The 23,266-nt window shown below is 42.2% G+C and overlaps 1 protein-coding gene across 1 annotated transcript in view; it reads right to left on the bottom strand.

The window, feature by feature from the left end:
• Positions 1–4,735: 4,735 nt before the first annotated feature.
• LOC117477341 (tyrosine-protein kinase CSK) overlaps positions 4,736–23,266 on the bottom strand; it is a 69,971-nt gene continuing 51,440 nt past the window's right edge. The window contains exons 6-13 of the mRNA XM_034124024.1: positions 21,126–21,219; positions 19,113–19,178; positions 18,553–18,652; positions 18,138–18,228; positions 17,623–17,696; positions 15,110–15,305; positions 13,393–13,479; positions 4,736–6,152 (exon numbers count right to left, since the gene is read on the bottom strand). Of these exons, the coding sequence (XP_033979915.1) occupies positions 5,970–6,152; positions 13,393–13,479; positions 15,110–15,305; positions 17,623–17,696; positions 18,138–18,228; positions 18,553–18,652; positions 19,113–19,178; positions 21,126–21,219 (891 nt within the window). The 3' untranslated portion in view covers positions 4,736–5,969. The remainder of the gene's footprint in view (positions 6,153–13,392; positions 13,480–15,109; positions 15,306–17,622; positions 17,697–18,137; positions 18,229–18,552; positions 18,653–19,112; positions 19,179–21,125; positions 21,220–23,266) is intronic.

Raw genomic sequence — 23,266 nt, 5'->3', positions numbered from 1 at the left:
TCACATGACTTCACGTGCAATTCACTTGTTTTCTCATACCTTAAGAACACCTTAACATAAATATAAGCATTGTAATCTCAAAATGTACATTCATGTATTTGTTCTTTGACTTAAGTAAAGGTTATAAACACTTCTTCCTGTACTCCATTCCCCTATGGTAACACCACCTCCATATACCTGCTCCAAATGACATTTCTCTATAATTTGAAGCTCTGTGTCGCACCTTTTCAGCTCCCTTAGGAAATCAGTCTGTGGAAAATCCCAAAATGATTCCCAAATCAGCTAATGAGGTTATTTTCTAGCCAGTGAGTCGAGCAAACAAAGATGGAGGGGGTCCGGTATATCGTGTGGTCGCAGCAGGATGGAGGATGGTAAAAGCTGCCGTGATGCATCCTGACAGCAGCACAGAATTGGCCATGAGCACAAACTGCATTATGTAACCAGCCTCCATTGTTCCCGCCCTGTCAGTGTCATTCAAATCCATGAGAATCACACAAAATCACGCTTGAACCCTTGTTTGCTGAAGTCAGAAAGTGGACACCTTAGTTTAAAGAGTGATAACAGATCTGAGAGAGCCAGTATTTAGTTTTCATAAGAAAGGCAGAGGTGGGAAGTAGTGGAGTACAAATACTTCGTTACTGTACTTAAGTACATGTTTCTGGTATCAGTACTTTACTCCACTACTTATTTTTCTGACGACTTTTACTTTGACTTCTTACACTTTGAACACAAATACCTGTACTTTCTACTTCTTACATGTTGAACCCAAATACCTGTACTTTCTACTTCTTACATTTTGAACCCAAATACCTGTACTTTCTACTTCTTACATGTTGAACACAAATACCTGTACTTTCTACTTCTTACATTTTGAACCCAAATACCTGTACTTTCTACTTCTTACATGTTGAACACAAATACCTGTACTTTCTACTTCTTACATGTTGAACCCAAATACCTGTACTTTCTACTTCTTACATGTTGAACCCAAATACCTGTACTTTCTACTTCTTACATGTTGAACACAAATACCTGTACTTTCTACTTCTTACATGTTGAACCCAAATACCTGTACTTTCTACTTCTTACATGTTGAACACAAATACCTGTACTTTCTACTTCTTACATTTTGAACACAAATACCTGAACTTTCTACTTCTTACATTTTGAACACAAATACCTGTACTTTCTACTTCTTACATTTTGAACACAAATACCTGTACTTTCTACTTCTTACATGTTGAACCCAAATACCTGTACTTTCTACTTCTTACATGTTGAACACAAATACCTGTACTTTCTACTTCTTACATGTTGAACCCAAATACCTGTACTTTCTACTTCTTACATGTTGAACACAAATACCTGTACTTTCTACTTCTTACATGTTGAACACAAATACCTGTACTTTCTACTTCTTACATGTTGAACACAAATACCTGTACTTTCTACTTCTCTCATTTCCCAAACAGGCTGGTTCCTTTAGTTTGAATGTGTGTCTGGTGGCGTGATCATTATTATTTAGAGTCATTGCGTGCCTATTGATTTGAACACGATCCGTGTATCCATCATTTCCTGGTCTTCTCTAAAGAAGAAGGACCAATGAAAACGTTGTCATGTTGCCGTTGTTCAGCATGGAAACATTCATTAGCTAACAATGACATTATTGTTCTATTAATATAAAGGGAGGTCAGGTACTCTTTAAAACAGCTGCTAGTTATGGGTACTTTTTACTGAAGTACATTTCAAAGCCCTCTTTACTTTCACTTGAGTAAAGAAGTTTAGTCCGTACTTCTACTTTTACCAGAGTATTTTTAAACACGAGTATCTGTACTTCTACTTGGGGAAAGGATGTGTGTACTTTTGCCATCTCTGGAGAAAGGCCACCTAATCGTGACGTCTGTAGTCAACACACTATAAAAGACTACAATTCCCACGGCGCCTCCTCTAAAGTGACAGTGATGAAAGACGCCGTCGAGACACCGTTTTTAACCGTTTAATTACCCTTTAAGGTATCAAGTTATATAAGCCTTAACATAGAAAGAAAGCAAGAAAGAATACCTAAGTTGTTTATTTGAGTTTTGCCTCTTTGTTTTGATTATTGTAAAGGCCTCTTTACTTTGTTGCATGTGTGAAAAGTTTGTTATTTTATTTGGAGCATTGCATAATATCATCCAAACCATCGGAGGCCAAGCAACTCTTCAACTGTAAGAAAATGAGTTTAAACTGTCTGTCTAAGGCGTCTAGTGGCTTGATAGAAAAACAAGGAAGGAAGCCACGAGAAGATCAAACCAACACGTTTCTGCACTCTTCCTCCTGTTCCTGATATTTCTGCTCTCACAAAGATGATGGAAGGAGGTTTTATTTATAGTCGTACGTCTGACAAGAGATCAGGCTTTGGGACTTTGAGATCTCTGGTTTCTTCAGAGCATCAGTTCACACTTACGTCTTTGTCTCGTCACACGATGATCATGAAGTGTTGGAGTTAAATTTAAACAGTAATTTTCTCATTTAAAAACATGTGATTTGACTCGAGGTGACAGGGAGGCTAAAAACAGGTCAGCGTTTCACAAATGAGAAAAAACCTGTTGAGGAAATAATAGTGATGACATATTTAACATCTTAAAAAGGCCCTTTTACACTCATTTGATTGGTTGATGTTCAGGTGTATCTCAGTATGTAGTGTCTCTACTTTAAAGAGTCCTCTCCTGTTGATGTTCAAGTGTATATCAGTATGTAGTGTCTCTACTTTAAAGAGTCCTCTCCTGCTGATGTTCAGGTGTATATCAGTATGTAGTGTCTCTACTTTAAAGAGTCCTCTCCTGTTGATGTTCAAGTGTATATCAGTATGTAGTGTCTCTACTTTAAAGAGTCCTCTCCTGCTGATGTTCAGGTGTATATCAGTATGTAGTGTCTCTACTTTAAAGAGTCCTCTCCTGCTGATGTTCAGGTGTATATCAGTATGTAGTGTCTCTACTTTAAAGAGTCCTCTCCTGCTGATGTTCAGGTGTATATCAGTATGTAGTGTCTCTACTTTAAAGAGTCCTCTCCTGCTGATGTTCAGGTGTATATCAGTATGTAGTGTCTCTACTTTAAAGAGTCCTCTCCTGTTGATGTTCAGGTGTATATCAGTATGTAGTGACTCTACTTTAAAGAGTCCTCTCCTGCTGATGTTCAGGTGTATATCAGTATGTAGTGTCTCTACTTTAAAGAGTCCTCTCCTGCTGATGTTCAGGTGTATATCAGTATGTAGTGTCTCTACTTTAAAGAGTCCTCTCCTGCTGATGTTCAGGTGTATATCAGTATGTAGTGTCTCTACTTTAAAGAGTCCTCTCCTGCTGATGTTCAGGTGTTTATCAGTATGTAGTGTCTCTACTTTAAAGAGTCCTCTCCTGCTGATGTTCAGGTGTATATCAGTATGTAGTGTCTCTACTTTAAAGAGTCCTCTCCTGCTGATGTTCAGGTGTATATCAGTATATAGTGTCTCTACTTTAAAGAGTCCTCTCCTGCTGATGTTCAGGTGTATATCAGTATGTGGTGTCTCTACTTTAAAGAGTCCTCTCCTGCTGATGTTCAGGTGTATATCAGTATATAGTGTCTCTACTTTAAAGAGTCCTCTCCTGCTGATGTTGAGATGTATATCAGTATGTAGTGTCTCTACTTTAAAGAGTCCAGGTTTGTTTATCAGTAGAATAACAACTAAATAAATATTATTTATAAATATATAAATAAATAAAATTTTTATAAATAAAGTTTTGAATAAATCCGGCTATGGTATAAAAACACAATCCCAGAATATAAAAAGGTGAAACCTGCAGAGTTCCATGTATGTAAAATCCAAAAATGTAAAACTCGTAGAGAAAACCACCTTTAAAGATATGCATTGTAAAAGTCCATACATTTTAACACTACAGGTAAAACACTTTTAACTATCAACATGAAACTTTACATTAAGACAATTATGTTTATTATTACAAGTTTTTGAAGTGTTATGTTCGAATATGCAAATAAGACAGGTTTACTTTTGGTGAATTTAAGAGAAATGTAATGAGTCTCAAACTGACCGGTGTGTGTCGTGTCTCGCCTTAAACTAAAAACTATTAACTTAACTATGAATATATATTCCTAATATTTAACATCACACTGTGGCCTGAGCTCTGCTGAGAAAATCCACTGTGGAGGAGATGCCATATGTTGAATCACACACACACACACACACACACACACACACACACCACACACACACACCACACACACACACCACACACACACACACACACACACACACACACACACACACACACACACACACACACACACACACACACACACACACACACACACACACACACACACACACACACACACACACACACACACACACACAACACACACACACACACACCACACACACACACACACACACACACACACACACACACACACCACACACACACACACACCACTGTAAGGATGCAGGTGTTTGCACGCTGTTCAGATGGAATGATTTATTTGTAATCATGGTAGCATAATAAAACAATGAACACATTAAAAGCACTGACAGTTTGAACCCAAGGCCTCTCAAACACAGCATGCACCCCCCCCCCCCCCCCCTGCCCACCCCCCTTTTTTGTATTTTTTTTAACCCTTTAAATATATTTTGATATAAAAACAAGCCCACGTATGATGAGTGTTTGGGAACTGCCTCTAAACCCCCCCAAAAAAACCTTTCGTGTTCGTTATTGTCCCGCCTCTCTTTTCCTGTTCCTCTTCATGGATAAAAACAAAATCCCAGTCTCTGATGGTGGAAATTGAGGCGGAGGAGACGGCACAAAAAAAAAAAAAATGGTTTGATATCCTCCCTGAAAAAACAAGGAAAGCAATAAAAAAGATTTCCTTAAAAAAAGCAGTCCAGGTGGAGGAGCAGATTCTGGAGCTCTGGAGACTGGAGGCACTTTTCTCAGATTTAAAGCCCCACATCTGACACAAACCTGGGGGTTAGGATTCATGCAGAGATCCAGGAATGATGATGAAGATGAGAGGAGGAGGAAGAAAAGCACCTGACAAACGTGGAGGAAAAGGCCCAGCCTCTCCAGGTATAATGCCGCGTTCAGGAGAGGAGGAACGAAAAGAGAAGGAGGAGAAACTTGGACCAAAAGAGAGACGGCAGGTAACGGTTTGTTTCCAGATCATAGAGTCCTGAACCTGGAGATGTTGAAGACCCCAACGTTTAATGATATAAATGTTTAGGAGGGTCCCCAGCTCATAGAAACTGCCGGATGCTAACCTGGGCAGTTTGCACAATTAGCATGAAGTGTGTGAATTAGAACTTAATGTGGACTATAGTTAAAAAATGGTTTTACAGATTTGGTCATTATTATTATTCTTAGTGGTTTTGTGGGTTATTGAGGGATCTACAATGTCAACCAGAAAGGGGCCATCTTTGTACTCAAAAGGTAGTTTCTATGTGCTGGAGACCCCAACTCTACATTTCTAACATAACACTTTGGGGTACTCAACATCTCTGAGTTCACAAAGTGGCAAGTAGACTATAAAGAGTGAGGAAGAGACACAAACAGGAAACAGTCCTCGTGGGCGGGGGTCAGGGGGGAGGAAATGTTGTGGTCCCGCTTCTTCCTCCTCCTCCTCCTCCTCCTCCTCCTCCTCCTCCTCCTCAATAACCTCCAAAACCACTCCAAAATTGTCCAATTGTTCCACATAAGTCTATGATGCTAATTGCCCAACATATGCAGGTTAGCATCCGGCAGTTTCTATGTGCTGGAGACCCTAAGATAAAACTTTGGGGTACTTAACATTTCCGGGTTCACAAAGTGGCAAGTAGAGCTCCTTGGCCATTTATGATCCTGAAAATGTCCTCAATAACTCGCAAAACCACTCAAAAATGTTCCACATTTTCCACATAAGTCTATGATGGTAATTGTGTAAATTCATCTTGTTCCTCCCCCCCCTCACAGGTACAGCTCCTTGGCTCTGATGTGCTGCAGTTTGTCCCTCAGCATGTGGAAAGATGGCCGCACCACAGAGTCCAGGGTCCAGCACTGCTTCATCAGGTCGTAAACCACCGGGGGGCAGCCGTCAGGGGCGTCCATTTTGTATCCCTTCTCCACCCGGGGCACCACCTCCTTCAGAGGCTGGGGGAGAGAGAGAGAGATACAAAATACAGACTGATCAGATAAGAGTGACGGAGAGAGAGAGACAAAATACAGACTGATCAGATAAGAGTGACGGAGAGAGAGAGAGAGACAAAATACAGACTGGTCAAGCCCGAGCCAACTATAAATATTAGGGTTATTAAAAACAGTCGACAACAAATAACTAATCAAGTGAATCTAAGGAGAAGTGAAGCATGAAGACATAAAGTTTCACATGTTCCTCTCCTGCTCCAGCGGTGTCATTATTTAAAAACACAGTTCAGTAAACCAGTGCAGAATAAAGGGAGTCTGCCCTCTGCTGGTGGAGCTCGTTTTAAATGAAAAAACACATAATCCCTTTGTTATATATATTGGGGAGGGATGAACCCCTCTGTAATGGTCACACATGCAGAGCACACAGCACACAGTGACATGTGTTCTCTGCTTTAACCCACCCTAGCACCAGGAGTCTAGTGCTAGGAGTCTAGCACTAAGAGTCTAGCACCAGGAGTCTAGCACTAGGAGTCTAGTACTAGGAGTCTAGCACCAGGAGTCTAGCACTAGGAGTCTAGCACTAGGAGTCTAGCACCAGGAGTCTAGCACTAGGAGTCTAGTACTAGGAGTCTAGCACCAGGAGTCTAGTACCAGGAGTCTAGCACTAGGAGTCTAGCACCAGGAGTCTAGTACCAGGAGTCTAGCACTAAGAGTCTAGCACCAGGAGTCTAGCACTAAGAGTCTAGCACCAGGAGTCTAGCACCAGGAGTCTAGTACCAGGAGTCTAGCACCAGGAGTCTAGCACCAGGAGTCTAGCACCAGGAGTCTAGCACTAGGAGTCTAGCACTAGGAGTCTAGCACCAGGAGTCTAGTACTAGGAGTCTAGCACCAGGAGTCTAGCACCAGGAGTCTAGTACCAGGAGTCTAGCACCAGGAGTCTAGCACTAGGAGTCTAGCACCAGGAGTCTAGCACCAGGAGTCTAGCACCAGGAGTCTAGCACTAAGAGTCTAGCACCAGGAGTCTAGCACCAGGAGTCTAGCACCAGGAGTCTAGTACTAGGAGTCTAGTACTAGGAGTCTAGCACCAGGAGTCTAGCACCAGGAGTCTAGCACCAGGAGTCTAGTACTAGGAGTCTAGTACTAGGAGTCTAGCACCAGGAGTCTAGTACCAGGAGTCTAGCACTAGGAGTCTAGCACTAGGAGTCTAGCACCAGGAGTCTAGTGCCAGGAGTCTAGCACTAAGAGTCTAGCACCAGGAGTCTAGCACTAAGAGTCTAGCACCAGGAGTCTAGCACCAGGAGTCTAGTACCAGGAGTCTAGCACCAGGAGTCTAGCACCAGGAGTCTAGTACTAGGAGTCTAGCACCAGGAGTCTAGCACCAGGAGTCTAGCACTAGGAGTCTAGCACTAGGAGTCTAGCACCAGGAGTCTAGTACTAGGAGTCTAGCACCAGGAGTCTAGCACCAGGAGTCTAGTACCAGGAGTCTAGCACCAGGAGTCTAGCACTAGGAGTCTAGCACCAGGAGTCTAGCACCAGGAGTCTAGCACCAGGAGTCTAGCACTAAGAGTCTAGCACCAGGAGTCTAGCACCAGGAGTCTAGTACCAGGAGTCTAGCACTAGGAGTCTAGCACCAGGAGTCTAGCACTAGGAGTCTAGTACTAGGAGTCTAGCACCAGGAGTCTAGTACCAGGAGTCTAGCACTAAGAGTCTAGCACCAGGAGTCTAGCACTAAGAGTCTAGCACCAGGAGTCTAGCACCAGGAGTCTAGTACCAGGAGTCTAGCACCAGGAGTCTAGCACTAGGAGTCTAGCACTAGGAGTCTAGCACTAGGAGTCTAGCACCAGGAGTCTAGTACTAGGAGTCTAGCACCAGGAGTCTAGCACCAGGAGTCTCGTACCAGGAGTCTAGTACTAGGAGTCTAGTACTAGGAGTCTAGCACCAGGAGTCTAGTACCAGGAGTCTAGTACTAGGAGTCTAGTACTAGGAGTCTAGTACTAGGAGTCTAGCACTAGGAGTCTAGCACCAGGAGTCTAGTACTAGGAGTCTAGCACCAGGAGTCTAGCACCAGGAGTCTAGCACCAGGAGTCTAGCACCAGGAGTCTAGCACCAGGAGTCTAGTACTAGGAGTCTAGTACTAGGAGTCTAGCACTAGGAGTCTAGCACCAGGAGTCTAGTACTAGGAGTCTAGCACTAGGAGTCTAGCACCAGGAGTCTAGTACTAGGAGTCTAGCACCAGGAGTCTAGCACTAGGAGTCTAGTACCAGGAGTCTAGCACCAGGAGTCTAGCACCAGGAGTCTAGTACTAGGAGTCTAGCACCAGGAGTCTAGCACTAGGAGTCTAGCACCAGGAGTCTAGCACCAGGAGTCTAGCACCAGGAGTCTAGCACCAGGAGTCTAGCACTAAGAGTCTAGCACCAGGAGTCTAGCACCAGGAGTCTAGTACTAGGAGTCTAGCACTAGGAGTCTAGCACCAGGAGTCTAGTACTAGGAGTCTAGCACCAGGAGTCTAGCACTAGGAGTCTAGCACCAGGAGTCTAGCACCAGGAGTCTAGCACCAGGAGTCTAGCACTAAGAGTCTAGCACCAGGAGTCTAGCACCAGGAGTCTAGCACCAGGAGTCTAGTACTAGGAGTCTAGTACTAGGAGTCTAGCACCAGGAGTCTAGTACCAGGAGTCTAGCACTAGGAGTCTAGTACTAGGAGTCTAGCACCAGGAGTCTAGTACCAGGAGTCTAGCACTAGGAGTCTAGCACCAGGAGTCTAGTACCAGGAGTCTAGCACTAAGAGTCTAGCACCAGGAGTCTAGCACCAGGAGTCTAGTACCAGGAGTCTAGCACCAGGAGTCTAGCACCAGGAGTCTAGTACCAGGAGTCTAGCACCAGGAGTCTAGCACCAGGAGTCTAGCACCAGGAGTCTAGCACTAGGAGTCTAGCACTAGGAGTCTAGCACCAGGAGTCTAGTACTAGGAGTCTAGCACCAGGAGTCTAGCACCAGGAGTCTAGTACCAGGAGTCTAGCACCAGGAGTCTAGCACTAGGAGTCTAGCACCAGGAGTCTAGCACCAGGAGTCTAGCACCAGGAGTCTAGCACTAGAGTCTAGCACCAGGAGTCTAGCACCAGGAGTCTAGTACCAGGAGTCTAGCACTAGGAGTCTAGCACCAGGAGTCTAGCACTAGGAGTCTAGTACTAGGAGTCTAGCACCAGGAGTCTAGTACCAGGAGTCTAGCACTAAGAGTCTAGCACCAGGAGTCTAGCACTAAGAGTCTAGCACCAGGAGTCTAGCACCAGGAGTCTAGTACCAGGAGTCTAGCACCAGGAGTCTAGCACTAGGAGTCTAGCACTAGGAGTCTAGCACTAGGAGTCTAGCACCAGGAGTCTAGTACTAGGAGTCTAGCACCAGGAGTCTAGCACCAGGAGTCTCGTACCAGGAGTCTAGTACTAGGAGTCTAGTACTAGGAGTCTAGCACCAGGAGTCTAGTACCAGGAGTCTAGTACTAGGAGTCTAGTACTAGGAGTCTAGTACTAGGAGTCTAGCACTAGGAGTCTCGTACCAGGAGTCTAGTACTAGGAGTCTAGTACTAGGAGTCTAGCACCAGGAGTCTAGTACCAGGAGTCTAGTACTAGGAGTCTAGTACTAGGAGTCTAGTACTAGGAGTCTAGCACTAGGAGTCTAGCACCAGGAGTCTAGTACTAGGAGTCTAGCACCAGGAGTCTAGCACCAGGAGTCTAGTACTAGGAGTCTAGTACCAGGAGTCTAGCACCAGGAGTCTAGTACCAGGAGTCTAGCACCAGGAGTCTAGTACTAGGAGTCTAGTACTAGGAGTCTAGTACTAGGAGTCTAGTACCAGGAGTCTAGCACTAGGAGTCTAGTACTAGGAGTCTAGTACTAGGAGTCTAGCACTAGGAGTCTAGCACCAGGAGTCTAGCACTAGGAGTCTAGCACCAGGAGTCTAGCACCAGGAGTCTAGTACTAGGAGTCTAGCACCATGAGTCTAGCACCAGGAGTCTAGTACCAGGAGTCTAGCACCAGGAGTCTAGTACTAGGAGTCTAGTACTAGGAGTCTAGCACCAGGAGTCTAGCACCAGGAGTCTCGTACCAGGAGTCTAGTACTAGGAGTCTAGTACTAGGAGTCTAGCACCAGGAGTCTAGTACCAGGAGTCTAGTACTAGGAGTCTAGTACTAGGAGTCTAGTACTAGGAGTCTAGCACTAGGAGTCTAGCACCAGGAGTCTAGTACTAGGAGTCTAGCACCAGGAGTCTAGCACCAGGAGTCTAGTACTAGGAGTCTAGTACCAGGAGTCTAGCACCAGGAGTCTAGTACCAGGAGTCTAGCACCAGGAGTCTAGTAATAGGAGTCTAGTACTAGGAGTCTAGTACCAGGAGTCTAGCACTAGGAGTCTAGTACTAGGAGTCTAGTACTAGGAGTCTAGCACTAGGAGTCTAGTACTAGGAGTCTAGCACCAGGAGTCTAGTACTAGGAGTCTAGTACTAGGAGTCTAGTACTAGGAGTCTAGTACCAGGAGTCTAGCACTAGGAGTCTAGTACTAGGAGTCTAGTACTAGGAGTCTAGTACTAGGAGTCTAGTACCAGGAGTCTAGCACCAGGAGTCTAGTACCAGGAGTCTAGCATTAGGAGTCTAGCACCAGGAGTCTAGTACTAGGAGTCTAGTACTAGGAGTCTAGTACTAGGAGTCTAGTACCAGGAGTCTAGTACTAGGAGTCTAGTACTAGGAGTCTAGCACTAGGAGTCTAGCACCAGGAGTCTAGTACTAGGAGTCTAGCACCAGGAGTCTAGTACTAGGAGTCTAGCACTAGGAGTCTAGCACTAGGAGTCTAGTACTAGGAGTCTAGCACCAGGAGTCTAGCACCAGGAGTCTAGTACTAGGAGTCTAGTACCAGGAGTCTAGCACCAGGAGTCTAGTACCAGGAGTCTAGCACCAGGAGTCTAGTACCAGGAGTCTAGTACTAGGAGTCTAGCACCAGGAGTCTAGTACTAGGAGTCTAGCACTAGGAGTCTAGCACTAGGAGTCTAGTACTAGGAGTCTAGCACCAGGAGTCTAGTACTAGGAGTCTAGCACCAGGAGTCTAGCACCAGGAGTCTAGTACTAGGAGTCTAGTACCAGGAGTCTAGCACCAGGAGTCTAGTACCAGGAGTCTAGCACCAGGAGTCTAGTACTAGGAGTCTAGTACTAGGAGTCTAGCACCAGGAGTCTAGCACTAGGAGTCTAGCACCAGGAGTCTAGCACCAGGAGTCTAGTACTGGGAGTCTAGCACTAGGAGTCTAGCACCAGGAGTCTAGTACCAGGAGTCTAGCACCAGGAGTCTAGTACTGGGAGTCTAGCACCAGGAGTCTAGCACCAGGAGTCTAGTACCAGGAGTCTAGCACCAGGAGTCTAGCACCAGGAGTCTAGTAGTAGGAGTCTAGCACCAGGAGTCTAGTAGTAGGAGCAGTGGGCAGCTATTGTACAGCGCCCAGGGAGCAATGGGAGTGGGGGGGAAGGGGGTTGTCCGGTGCCTTGCTCAAGGGCACCACGGCAGGGCAGGAGGTGAACTGGGACCTCTCCGAGTAGAAGTCCACACTCCATATTTAGGTCTGTTCAGGGACTTGAACCGGCGACCCTACAGCTCCCAGTCCAAGCCCCTACTGACTGACTGACTGAGCCACTGCCGGTATTACATGGTCTTCTTAAAAATAGGAATACAACTTTACAAGTAAGAGTACTCTTTAAAAAATGTATTACTACATAAAAAAGGGCCCTTAAGTGTGTGAGCATTAGCGTACTCAAAGTAAAAGTACTAGTGGCCCCTTTGAGTGTAATGATCATTAATTATATTATTATTTTTACTGGTACATTCATGTGTAAGTAGCATTTTTTAATTTTTATTTAAACATGTATTTATTGATTTTCTACAATTATCACATTACAGAAACACAACTGAAGATTCCCCAGCATTAGACATATGGCAGATTACAAAATAATGCTAACAATTAAATAAAAAGTGTGCAGTTACTAAAATCAGTTTAAAGTACAGACCAAGATTATAATTACAAATTGTAAGTAGCATTTTAATGTTGTAGTGCATTGATGAAAAGCTAAAATAAACCATTTTATATACAGTTTGGTTCTTTAATCTACTGTATAATATGTAAGGGATAATTTCATGATGTGAAACCTTGGGAAGTATCTAGATATCCCTGCCCTAATGCCAAAGGAACTGGCAACTGAATATGTTTTGCCGTTTGATGTCTATGTCTGGACCGCTGCGTAAAAAGGAGGGTTTCTGCCCCGTTACTTCTCCGCTGTTTTCTTGTCGCTCTTGTCTTGTCGGTTTGAAAACTGTATACAGTTCAATCGACCGGACTTCTTTCTGCAGATGTGAACGTCCTTAACAACGGTCAATAAGTGCTTGACAGCGGTCTGTACTACTGGATTAACAACGTGTCACGTGTTCTGAATTGACCAATCAGAATCGAGTATTCAACTAAGCCATGTAATAAGTAAGGGATAATGTGCAGCGACGCGGTCATTATGGGGAAAAGAACACCGACAGGCAGATCAGGAGCCCGACGCGAAGTGGAGGGATCTAGATCGGCATGAATGACCAAGTTTTATTGATTTAAATTGACATGCATCCGCTAAGGAAAATAGTCCGTTGTTACCGTTTGAAAAACGTAGCAACGGCAGGAAGGCGGAGCTTTTTGATTACAGATTTGAAAACATCGTTGCTTGCTTTAAAAGTATCACAATTCATTATGTCAAACCTTGGAAAGTATCTAGATATCCCTGCCCTAATGCCAAAGGAACTGCACACTGAATATGTTTTGCCGTTTGATGTCTATGTCTGGACCGCTGTGTAAAAGGAGGGTTTCTGCCCGTTACTTCTCCGCTGTTTTCTTGTTGCTCTTGTCTTGTCAGTTAGAAAAGCAAACTGCATGCAGTTTGCTTTTCGGCCAAACTGTATACAGTTAAATCGAACGGACTTCTTTGTGCAGATGTGAGCGTCCTTAACAACGGTCAATAAGTCCTTGACAGCGGTCTGTCTGTTCTGGATTAACAACGTGTCACGTGTTCTGAATTGACCAATCAGAATCGAGTATTCAACTAAGCCATGTAATATTGCATCATAGTCCATCCATCCTTCTATCCTTCGTTCCAAACCATTAATAGAAGTGTTAGTCCCCTCTTCCACCTAAACACTAACACTTTCTCTAGAGGTTAAAAGCTGTGATGGTGCGTTCAGGTACTCACAATTCTGGGGTAAGGCACGCGCCCAAAGGAGTAAATCTCCCAAAGTAAGATCCCGTAACTCCAGACGTCAGACTTGGTGGAAAACCTCTGGAGAACAGAAAAAAAGGGAGGACAGAATTCACAAATCAGATATTCATTCAGAGCAAAGCAGGTATTTCCCACCATACAGAAAGAGGCTTTGTCTTTATCAACTCAGGTGCTTTCTATATTCTTTAACAATATAAATATATAAAGCAGTAAAAGTATTAACACCATATTCCCTCACAAGGAAGATTCCAGATTTAAAACTCTTTAAGTGAAACTACAGAAGTATTATCAACAAAACATACCTGATTTATTACAAATAAAAGGCTCTTTTTACAACGTATATAATCAGAATATAGCTTTTTAATGTCGTAGTTTATCAAAGTGGGTCAGAGTCTGGGTACTTTGTATTCTACTGCGTAGTACTTAAGTACCACATTATATCTCACACACAAATACATCTTTGTACACAGAAAAAGTATTTCATCTTATACTGTATGGAAGTGTTTTAAATGTAGTGTCAATAGTACAATACTCCCTCTATAGTATGAGGAAGCGTGTAATATATATACTCAAGTACAGTAAAAGTCAATTGTACACCTTTTAAGTAAAAGTACTACGTTACATGGCACCACTGCTCTTTGGTGGTTTGGTTTACTTCAGAGGTCAGGTGAGGAAACATGGGGTGACAACAAACAGAGATATCTCTAAATGTTCAGAGAGGAAATTAAGGCCAGGCTCAAAATATATCTTCATCTTCGAGTTCATCTTGTGAGAGCAAACAGGGTTTTCCCTTGGATACACACCATAATACATATTCACACGGATATCTAGACCTGTTGTCCAGGTCATGTGCAGTTTAGATGCTCAGCCATGTGCTATTTTTAGTTTTTCTTGATTGATATAATTCAACTTCAGCAAAAAATGTACATCTGTAATGTCCATTTGACGTGCTGTTTGGAGCAAGGCCTATAAAGATCAATGAGGTCTATGAACGCTGGCAGAAGAAAACTGATCCCACCTAATACAAATCAGTATCAAGTCAAAGCCTCCCTGCTAAAGAAAACTGTAGTTTGACCTCGCAGAACACGGCAGGTTTTCTCCGTGTCTCTTGGATATACGGTATCATACAAAAACACGTATGTAATCTAGCGTGTAAGGCATGTATTCTCAGCCATGTCACATTTTCTGTTTTTCTTGCTTCGTATGATTTCAACTTCGGCAGAACATGTACTTTGTCTCTACTTAAAGCTCTCCCATCATGCTAAATGCACTTTTTAATGTCTTTTACACATACATATGTGCAGGGGCGCTAGTGACTTATCCGACCGGCCCACCACGGTACCACTAGTAAATAGTCTACGGGGGGCGCTAGTGACTTATCCGTCCGGCCCACCACGGTACCACTAGTAAATATCGCTCGGAAATAGTCTACGGGGGGCGCTAGTGACTTATCCGACCGGCCCGATATGAGGCTAGAATGCATGATCTGTTTGGTCTTTTGAGCAAAACACTTCATAGACATGTTTTTTTTGTATATTTGTATATATCTGAGACCTATAATATATGCCTACAAATTGTATAATAGGAGACCTTTAAAACCTCCTACTTACTTGCGCTGCTTCCCAAGCAAAACTAAGTAAAAACAATCACCCGGAAAGCACCAGCACATTACCCCGGGCGTGTATCTCACCTTCTCCCTGATGGCTTCGGGGGAGGTCCACTTGACGGGCAGTTTTCCGGTGTCCTGGATGGACGACGCCTCCTTGGTGAGGCCGAAGTCGCTGACTTTAGCGATGTTGTCGTCAGAAACCAGAACGTTTCGAGCCGCCAGGTCTCTGTGCACGAAGTTGTTGTTCTCCAGATACTCCATGGCCTCACACACATCACTGAAGAGACAGAGGGGAGGGGGGGAAGATTATAAGTGTTAGAAAAATCTCACTGGTCTCCGGCTTGAGCTTCAATCTCAGGATCCATGTATCTCTGATCCTCTCCAGAATGGAAGTAGTCATCACATACAGAGCATCAACTAGTTCCTGAACAGTGTCCTTCACATGCTGATATCCAAGAGAGGGAGTTACACAGTCACAAGATGGAGGAATACCGGTTATTCTAGGTAATCATACATCCTGTCATGTACACAATACTGACTTTTTACTCAAAATGTTGGCTTTTTTTCTCAAAATCTAAAAATCCTGTATTTCTCAAAAAATTCTGACTTTTTCCTCAAAACCTCAAAATTCTTACTTTTCTCAAAAAATTCTTACTTTTTTCTCAAAATTTCGATTTTTTCCCCTCAAAATCTCAACATTCTGACTTTCTCTCAAAATCCGGACTTTTTTCTCAACATTCTGACTTTTCTAAAAATTCTGACTTTTTCTGAATACGTCACCGGGTTGAGCTTCAATCTCAGGATCCATGTATTTATGATCCTCTCATATAAAAATGAGCCCCATTAACTGAGTTTTAAACATCAGCATATCCGGTCATAGTCTGCTAACGGAAACTCTGCTACACAATTCTTCTTCTTATTATTAATATTATTGAAACATGACCGGTAAGTTTCGAATTTGTCCGGTAAAATAAATTATTTCCGGACAAGAAAGAAACCTAGCGGAAGCCCTGGTGTGTAAAATGCACAAACAATTATTTTTATTTAAATGTGTTCATTTGAATAACTTGATGCACTACTGATTAGCTTAACCTATAATAATAATATATGATAATGTGTGTCGATTTATATTTTGTAATATCATAAATATGCAAAGTAACTTGATGTGTAAAATAAATGTAGTGGGGTAAAGTGAAAATACTCAGGTACAAGTACCTCCATTGTTTACTTAGTTATATTACACCACTTTCAAACATCCAAACTCTACTTTAAGTTGAATGCAGTGGAAATATAATAATCACTCGAACATGGAAGATAGAAAACAGGCTAAATATACATTTCTTTCTCCTCTCCTTGCTTCAGGGTTAACATCTAACCCCTTGCACATCTCCAACATGTTCATTCGAGGGTGACACACTGGAAATGAATCATGAAATATTTCCTTTTCTGCCTGCATGATCCGAGTGTTTCCACTTATGTACCGGCTGCTGAGTTACAGCGTGTAGAATTATAAATCAAGACTTGAAAAGCATCCATTTAGAGTTCAGCTGTAAACAAAGATCTCTTTCATTCTGCGTCTGGCTCTGAGCAGCAGATTCATGTGACTCATGTTTGTCTATTCTGAAAATCTAATCGTCTCGTTGGCAGCGATGTGAGCTGGAGACGTTCAGTACGCCTCAGTTTTACGATAGAAATGTATAGTATAGATCCCCAGCACATAGAAACGGCAGGATGCTAACCCGCATATGTTGCACAATTAGCATAAGATGTGTTAAGAAGCATTGAATAGCATCATAGCCCATGCAGACAACAGTTTAAAAAGAGTGTTATTGAGGATGCTGGATCCATTTCTGTCATTTTCAGGATCAAAAATGGCAGTTTTAACCAGAAAGAGGCCATATCTGTACTCTCTGTCGTTGGATATAGAGAGCACAAGATGAACATTATTACCTCTAACACTTCTTTACTAACCCTATACATAAGCAATGTGTCCAATTCAAATGATCAAGAGTCCACTAACATCTCAAAATGCATCCAAAATGCATCACAATCGGTCCACAGAGAGCACAAATATGACCATTTTCATGTTAAAACTTCCATTTATGATCCTGCAAAAGTCAGAAATGGATTCAGCATCATCCATAGCCCTCAAAACCACTCAGACATTGTCCAAATCGGCCATTTTTTTGTTTACTTATATCCACATAAGCTATAATGCTACTTAACACAATTTATGCTAATTGTGCAAATTGCCTAAAATATGCAAGTTAGCATCCGGCAATTTATTTTGTGCTGGGGATCTACACTCTACATTTCTAACATAACACTTTGGGGTACTCAACATTTCAGGGTTCACAACAGGACTTGATGATAATAATAATAATAATAATAATAATAATAATAATAATAATAATATTAATAATACATTGGATTTTTATAGCGCTTCTCCCAGTGCTCAAAGACACTTTACACAAAATCAGAAACAATCAAAGTGCGACTAAAGTGTGGGATCAGAGTTTGAGAGCTAGAGTGAAATGAGTCTGCCTCTAATAAGAAGATGAAGAGCGATGATGATGATGATGATGAAGACTCACAGAGAGAACTTGAGTAAGCAGTCTCCCCCGAGCACGGTCCTTCCTCTGGAGCGCAGGTAGTCCACTAAACTGCCCTGTGGGGAACAAACAGGTTACACAACAATTAACAAACATTCATACGAGGAAAGATCCGTTAGATCCATATTTTTAACTGTATTAAATAATCAAATGTTTTATAATAATAGTTTTCATTGGTATGTTTAACTAATTGACTTTATGTATATATTCATTGATAATGATCAGAATGAGAAGTATTACCTTAATATCACCAGAGAATCATTAATAAAGGCGAAACAACCTGGAAAGATATTGTTATTTAATTCACTTAAAAAACCTAAAAACTACAAAACTAGTCAGAAAACTGGAAACATTTCTTAGATAATGAACTCCTAAATATCTAATATTAGGAAACTCCCTCATTAACCGAAACAACTTTTGAAATGATGAGCATGAGTCCAGTATTGTTCCCACATGTTTTAAAGCGTGCTGCGTTTATAAACCCCCATGTGACGTACCTTAGCCATGTACTCTGTGACGATGTAGAGACTTCCCCTCTCCTCCACGATCACCCCCAACAGCTGCACCAGGTTGTTGTGCCTCAGTTGCCTAAACAAACACAACAACAGAATCACAACAACAACAACAAGTGTTAGCTGGAAACATCAAGGTGTCTCTGCTCCGACAACAACAGAATAAATAATATACATATATATATATAACGGGTTTGCGTGTGCACACTAAAACAGATGTAGCAAGGTAATAATAATAATACATTTCATTTATATAGCACACTTTAAAAACAACGTCATCTCAAGCTGCACTTTGTTTTGTACTGTATAAATAAAGTTATTATTATTGTTATAATTCAAAGAGTGTGAGATGTGTGTGTTATTGATTTATTAACAGCAGCAGGTCAGAGGAGGGTCTCACGTCATGACGGAGGCCTCGGCGATGAACGCCTGCGCTGTGGCGTCGTTTTTGATGCATTTCACCGCCACTTTGTTCCCTCTGTAGTCTCCCACCATCACATCTAACACACACACACACACACACACACACACACACACACACACCACACACACACACACACACACCACACACACACACACACTACAGCACACACACACACATACACACACACACAACACACACACACACACTACACACACACAACACACACACCACACACACACACACACACACACACACACACACACACAACACACACACACACACACACACACACACACACACACACACACACACACACACACACACACACACACACACACACACACACACACACCACACACACACCACACACACACACACACACACACACACACACCACACACACACACACACACACACACACACACACACACACACACACACACACACACACACACACACACACACACGGGGGTCACCTCTGCTCTCAGGTATTATGTTATCATTAAATAACGCAGAGATCTGAAATATGTCCTCACCTCCAAACTCTCCTTTTCCGATGGTCTGCAGGAGTTTCAGCTCCTTCCTGTTCAGCGCCCAGCCGCCTGAGGGAGGAGACATTTAGAGGACTTCACAGGCAACACAACCATGCTTTGAAGCTAACAATATGACTGTGAGACACCGGGGGAAAGCACGCATTGATGAAGACGAGACACTGTGGAAAGATATTGTTATTTTTACATATAAGTTATTTCATTTTGCAACTCACTTAAAGGTGGGGTAGGTAAGTTTGAGAAACCGGCTCGAGATCGCTAGAATTTGAAAATACACAACCGGAGAAAATCTCCCACTTCCTTACAGAGCCCCTCCTCCAACACACACGAACGCGCACATGACCAATGAGGGCACGAGATCAGTTTGTGCACAGATGGAAGGCTGACAGGCAGGTAGGCCATCCAGTTATTTTAGCCGGGCCGGCTAAAATGATTGGTCGTGCTTTTTACAGTACTACAGCTTCCACAGATGAAATTTCTTTATGGATGTTTTGTCAAAGCACTTCAGATATTCATTGCTATCGGGATGTTAAGAGCATTCCATGGAATATAACAACAAGTGTATCTCGAGCCGGTTCCTCAAACTTACCTACCCCACCTTTAAGTAACTTAAAAACTAGATAATGAGCTCCAAATATCCAATATTAGGAGAAACTCCCTCTGAAGGGAACACAGGGATTTCAGCCTCTGCAGACCATTGACATGCATTCAAAAGTGATTGAACACACCACAGGGAAGGGGAAACCCTAAAGAGTGTAATCGGGCCACTTTAAATATTTCTAGGGTAGAATTCTACTTTTCCTAAATTATTTTCAATATATTCAATTAACCTTAAAGTGAGCAAGTTATATAAGAAGGAACAAAGACGACCTAAGTTGCTTATTATTATATTTGAGTTTTGCCTCTTTTTGTTTGATTTGTTTTGACTATTGCAAAGGCCTCTTTTTCTTTGTTACTACATGTGATTTTATTTTGAGCACAGTATCACCCCCAGGCAAACAACTCATCCCCTGCGAGTCACACACAGATAGGGAAAGAAAGAGAGTTAGAAATGTCTGCTTAAGGCAGGGGGGCAAACTCCATTTCATGGCGGGCCACATCAGCATCATGGTTGCACCCAAAAGGCCGGTTGTAACTTTAAGACTATATAAATATATAAATATATAATTATATTATATATATATAATATAATGTATTATATTATATATATAATATAATGTATTATATAACATTATTGGCTCTGCATTGGATTATTATCAGATAGGGTAATAAATAATGAACTACGTCTGAAAGCAGAAGTCTAGGGCGAATAATTGCAAGTCTCTTCAGTGCTCATGTCACAAAACGAGATGCATTGTGGGACATGTAGTTTATGGGCAACGTGCTTCTGTAAAGCGGCATGTAACCGTATAATAAACGTATTCTATTCTTTCAGAGGGCCACAGGAAAGGAAGTCCTTGAGTTTGACACCTCTGGTTTAAGGCGTCTATTGGCCTGATGAAAAATAGGGAAGGAAGCCACGACAATATGAACACAGTGTGTGTGAGGAGAGTGTGTGTGTGAGGAGAGAGTGTGTGTGTGAGGAGAGTGTGTGTGTGAGGAGAGAGCGTGTGTGTGAGGAGAGAGTGTGTGTGTGAGGAGAGTGTGTGTGTGAGGAGAGAGCGTGTGTGTGAGGAGAGTGTGTGTGTGTGAGGAGAGAGCGTGTGTGTGGAGAGTGTGTGTGTGAGGAGAGTGTGTGTGTGAGGAGAGAGCGTGTGTGTGAGGAGAGTGTGTGTGTGAGGAGAGAGCGTGTGTGTGAGGAGAGTGTGTGTGTGTGTGTGTGTGTGTGTGTGTGTGTGTGTGTGAGGAGAGTGTGTGTGTGTGTGTGTGTGTGTGTGTGTGTGTGTGTGTGTGTGAGGAGTGTGTGTGTGTGAGGAGAGTGTGTGTGTGTGTGTGTGGTGTGTGTGTGTGTGTGTGTGTGTGTGTGTGTGTGAGGAGTGTGTGTGTGTGTGTTCTTACTCCTGGAGAACTCATCCTGAGCTGCCACCGTTCCCTCCATCAATTTGGGTTTAATGAGCCGAGTGCAGAGGCCGTCTGCGTCTTTGGTGTAATGCTGAGAGAGAGGAGAGAATGCATTAATAACACGGAGAGAGAGAACTGAGAATCATCAGAAGTCTGCAGAGAGAGCAAGAGTACACACATCCTGTACTCAAGTAGAAGTACACACATCCTGTACTCAAGTAGAAGTACACACATCCTGTACTCAAGTAGAAGTACACACATCCTGTACTCAAGTAGAAGTACACACATCCTGTACTCAAGTAGAAGTACACACATCCTGTACTCAAGTAGAAGTACACACATCCTGTACTCAAGTAGAAGTACACACATCCTGTACTCAAGTAGAAGTACACACATCCTGTACTCAAGTAGAAGTACACACATCCTGTACTCAAGTAGAAGTACACACATCCTGTACTCAAGTAGAAGTACACACATCCTGTACTCAAGTAGAAGTACACACATCCTGTACTCAAGTAGAAGTACACACATCCTGTACTCAAGTAGAAGTACACACATCCTGTACTCAAGTAGAAGTACACACATCCTGTACTCAAGTAGAAGTACACACATCCTGTACTCAAGTAGAAGTACACACATCCTGTACTCAAGTAGAAGTACACACATCCTGTACTCAAGTAGAAGTACACACATCCTTTACTCAAGTAGAAGTACACACATCCTGTACTCAAGTAGAAGTACACGCATCCTTTACTCAAGTAGAAGTACAGATACTCGTGTTTAAAAATACTCTGGTGAAAGTAGAAGTACTGACTAAACTTCTTTACTCAAGTAAAAGTAAAGAGGGCTTTGAAATGTACTTCAGTAAAAAGTACCCATAACTAGCAGCTGTTTTAAAGAGTACCTGACCTCCCTTTATATTAATAGAACAATAATGTCATTGTTAGCTAATGAATGTTTCCATGCTGAACAACGGCAACATGACAACGTTTTCATTGGTCCCTCTTCTTTAGAGAAGACCAGGAAATGATGGATACACGGATCGTGTTCAAATCAATAGGCACGCAATGACTCTAAATAATAATGATCACGCCACCAAACACACATTCAAACTAAAGGAACCAGCCTGTTTGGGAAATGAGAGAAGTAGAAAGTACAGGTATTTGGGTTCAACATGTGAGAAGTAGAAAGTACAGGTATTTGTGTTCAAAATGTAAGAAGTAGAAAGTACAGGTATTTGGGTTCAACATGTAAGAAGTAGAAAGTACAGGTATTTGGGTTCAACATGTAAGAAGTAGAAAGTACAGGTATTTGTGTTCAACATGTAAGAAGTAGAAAGTACAGGTATTTGTGTTCAACATGTAAGAAGTAGAAAGTACAGGTATTTGTGTTCAAAATGTAAGAAGTAGAAAGTACAGGTATTTGTGTTCAACATGTAAGAAGTAGAAAGTACAGGTATTTGGGTTCAACATGTAAGAAGTAGAAAGTACAGGTATTTGTGTTCAACATGTAAGAAGTAGAAAGTACAGGTATTTGTGTTCAAAATGTGAGAAGTAGAAAGTACAGGTATTTGTGTTCAACATGTAAGAAGTAGAAAGTACAGGTATTTGTGTTCAACATGTAAGAAGTAGAAAGTACAGGTATTTGTGTTCAACATGTAAGAAGTAGAAAGTACAGGTATTTGGGTTCAACATGTAAGAAGTAGAAAGTACAGGTATTTGTGTTCAACATGTAAGAAGTAGAAAGTACAGGTATTTGTGTTCAACATGTAAGAAGTAGAAAGTACAGGTATTTGTGTTCAAAATGTAAGAAGTAGAAAGTACAGGTATTTGTGTTCAACATGTAAGAAGTAGAAAGTACAGGTATTTGGGTTCAACATGTAAGAAGTAGAAAGTACAGGTATTTGTGTTCAACATGTAAGAAGTAGAAAGTACAGGTATTTGTGTTCAAAATGTGAGAAGTAGAAAGTACAGGTATTTGTGTTCAACATGTAAGAAGTAGAAAGTACAGGTATTTGTGTTCAACATGTAAGAAGTAGAAAGTACAGGTATTTGTGTTCAACATGTAAGAAGTAGAAAGTACAGGTATTTGTGTTCAACATGTAAGAAGTAGAAAGTACAGGTATTTGTGTTCAAAAT

This window comes from Trematomus bernacchii, unplaced genomic scaffold (genome assembly GCF_902827165.1).
Source record: "Trematomus bernacchii unplaced genomic scaffold, fTreBer1.1, whole genome shotgun sequence".
Taxonomy (NCBI): domain Eukaryota; kingdom Metazoa; phylum Chordata; class Actinopteri; order Perciformes; family Nototheniidae; genus Trematomus; species Trematomus bernacchii.
This window is presented reverse-complemented; position numbering and strand designations above follow the sequence as displayed.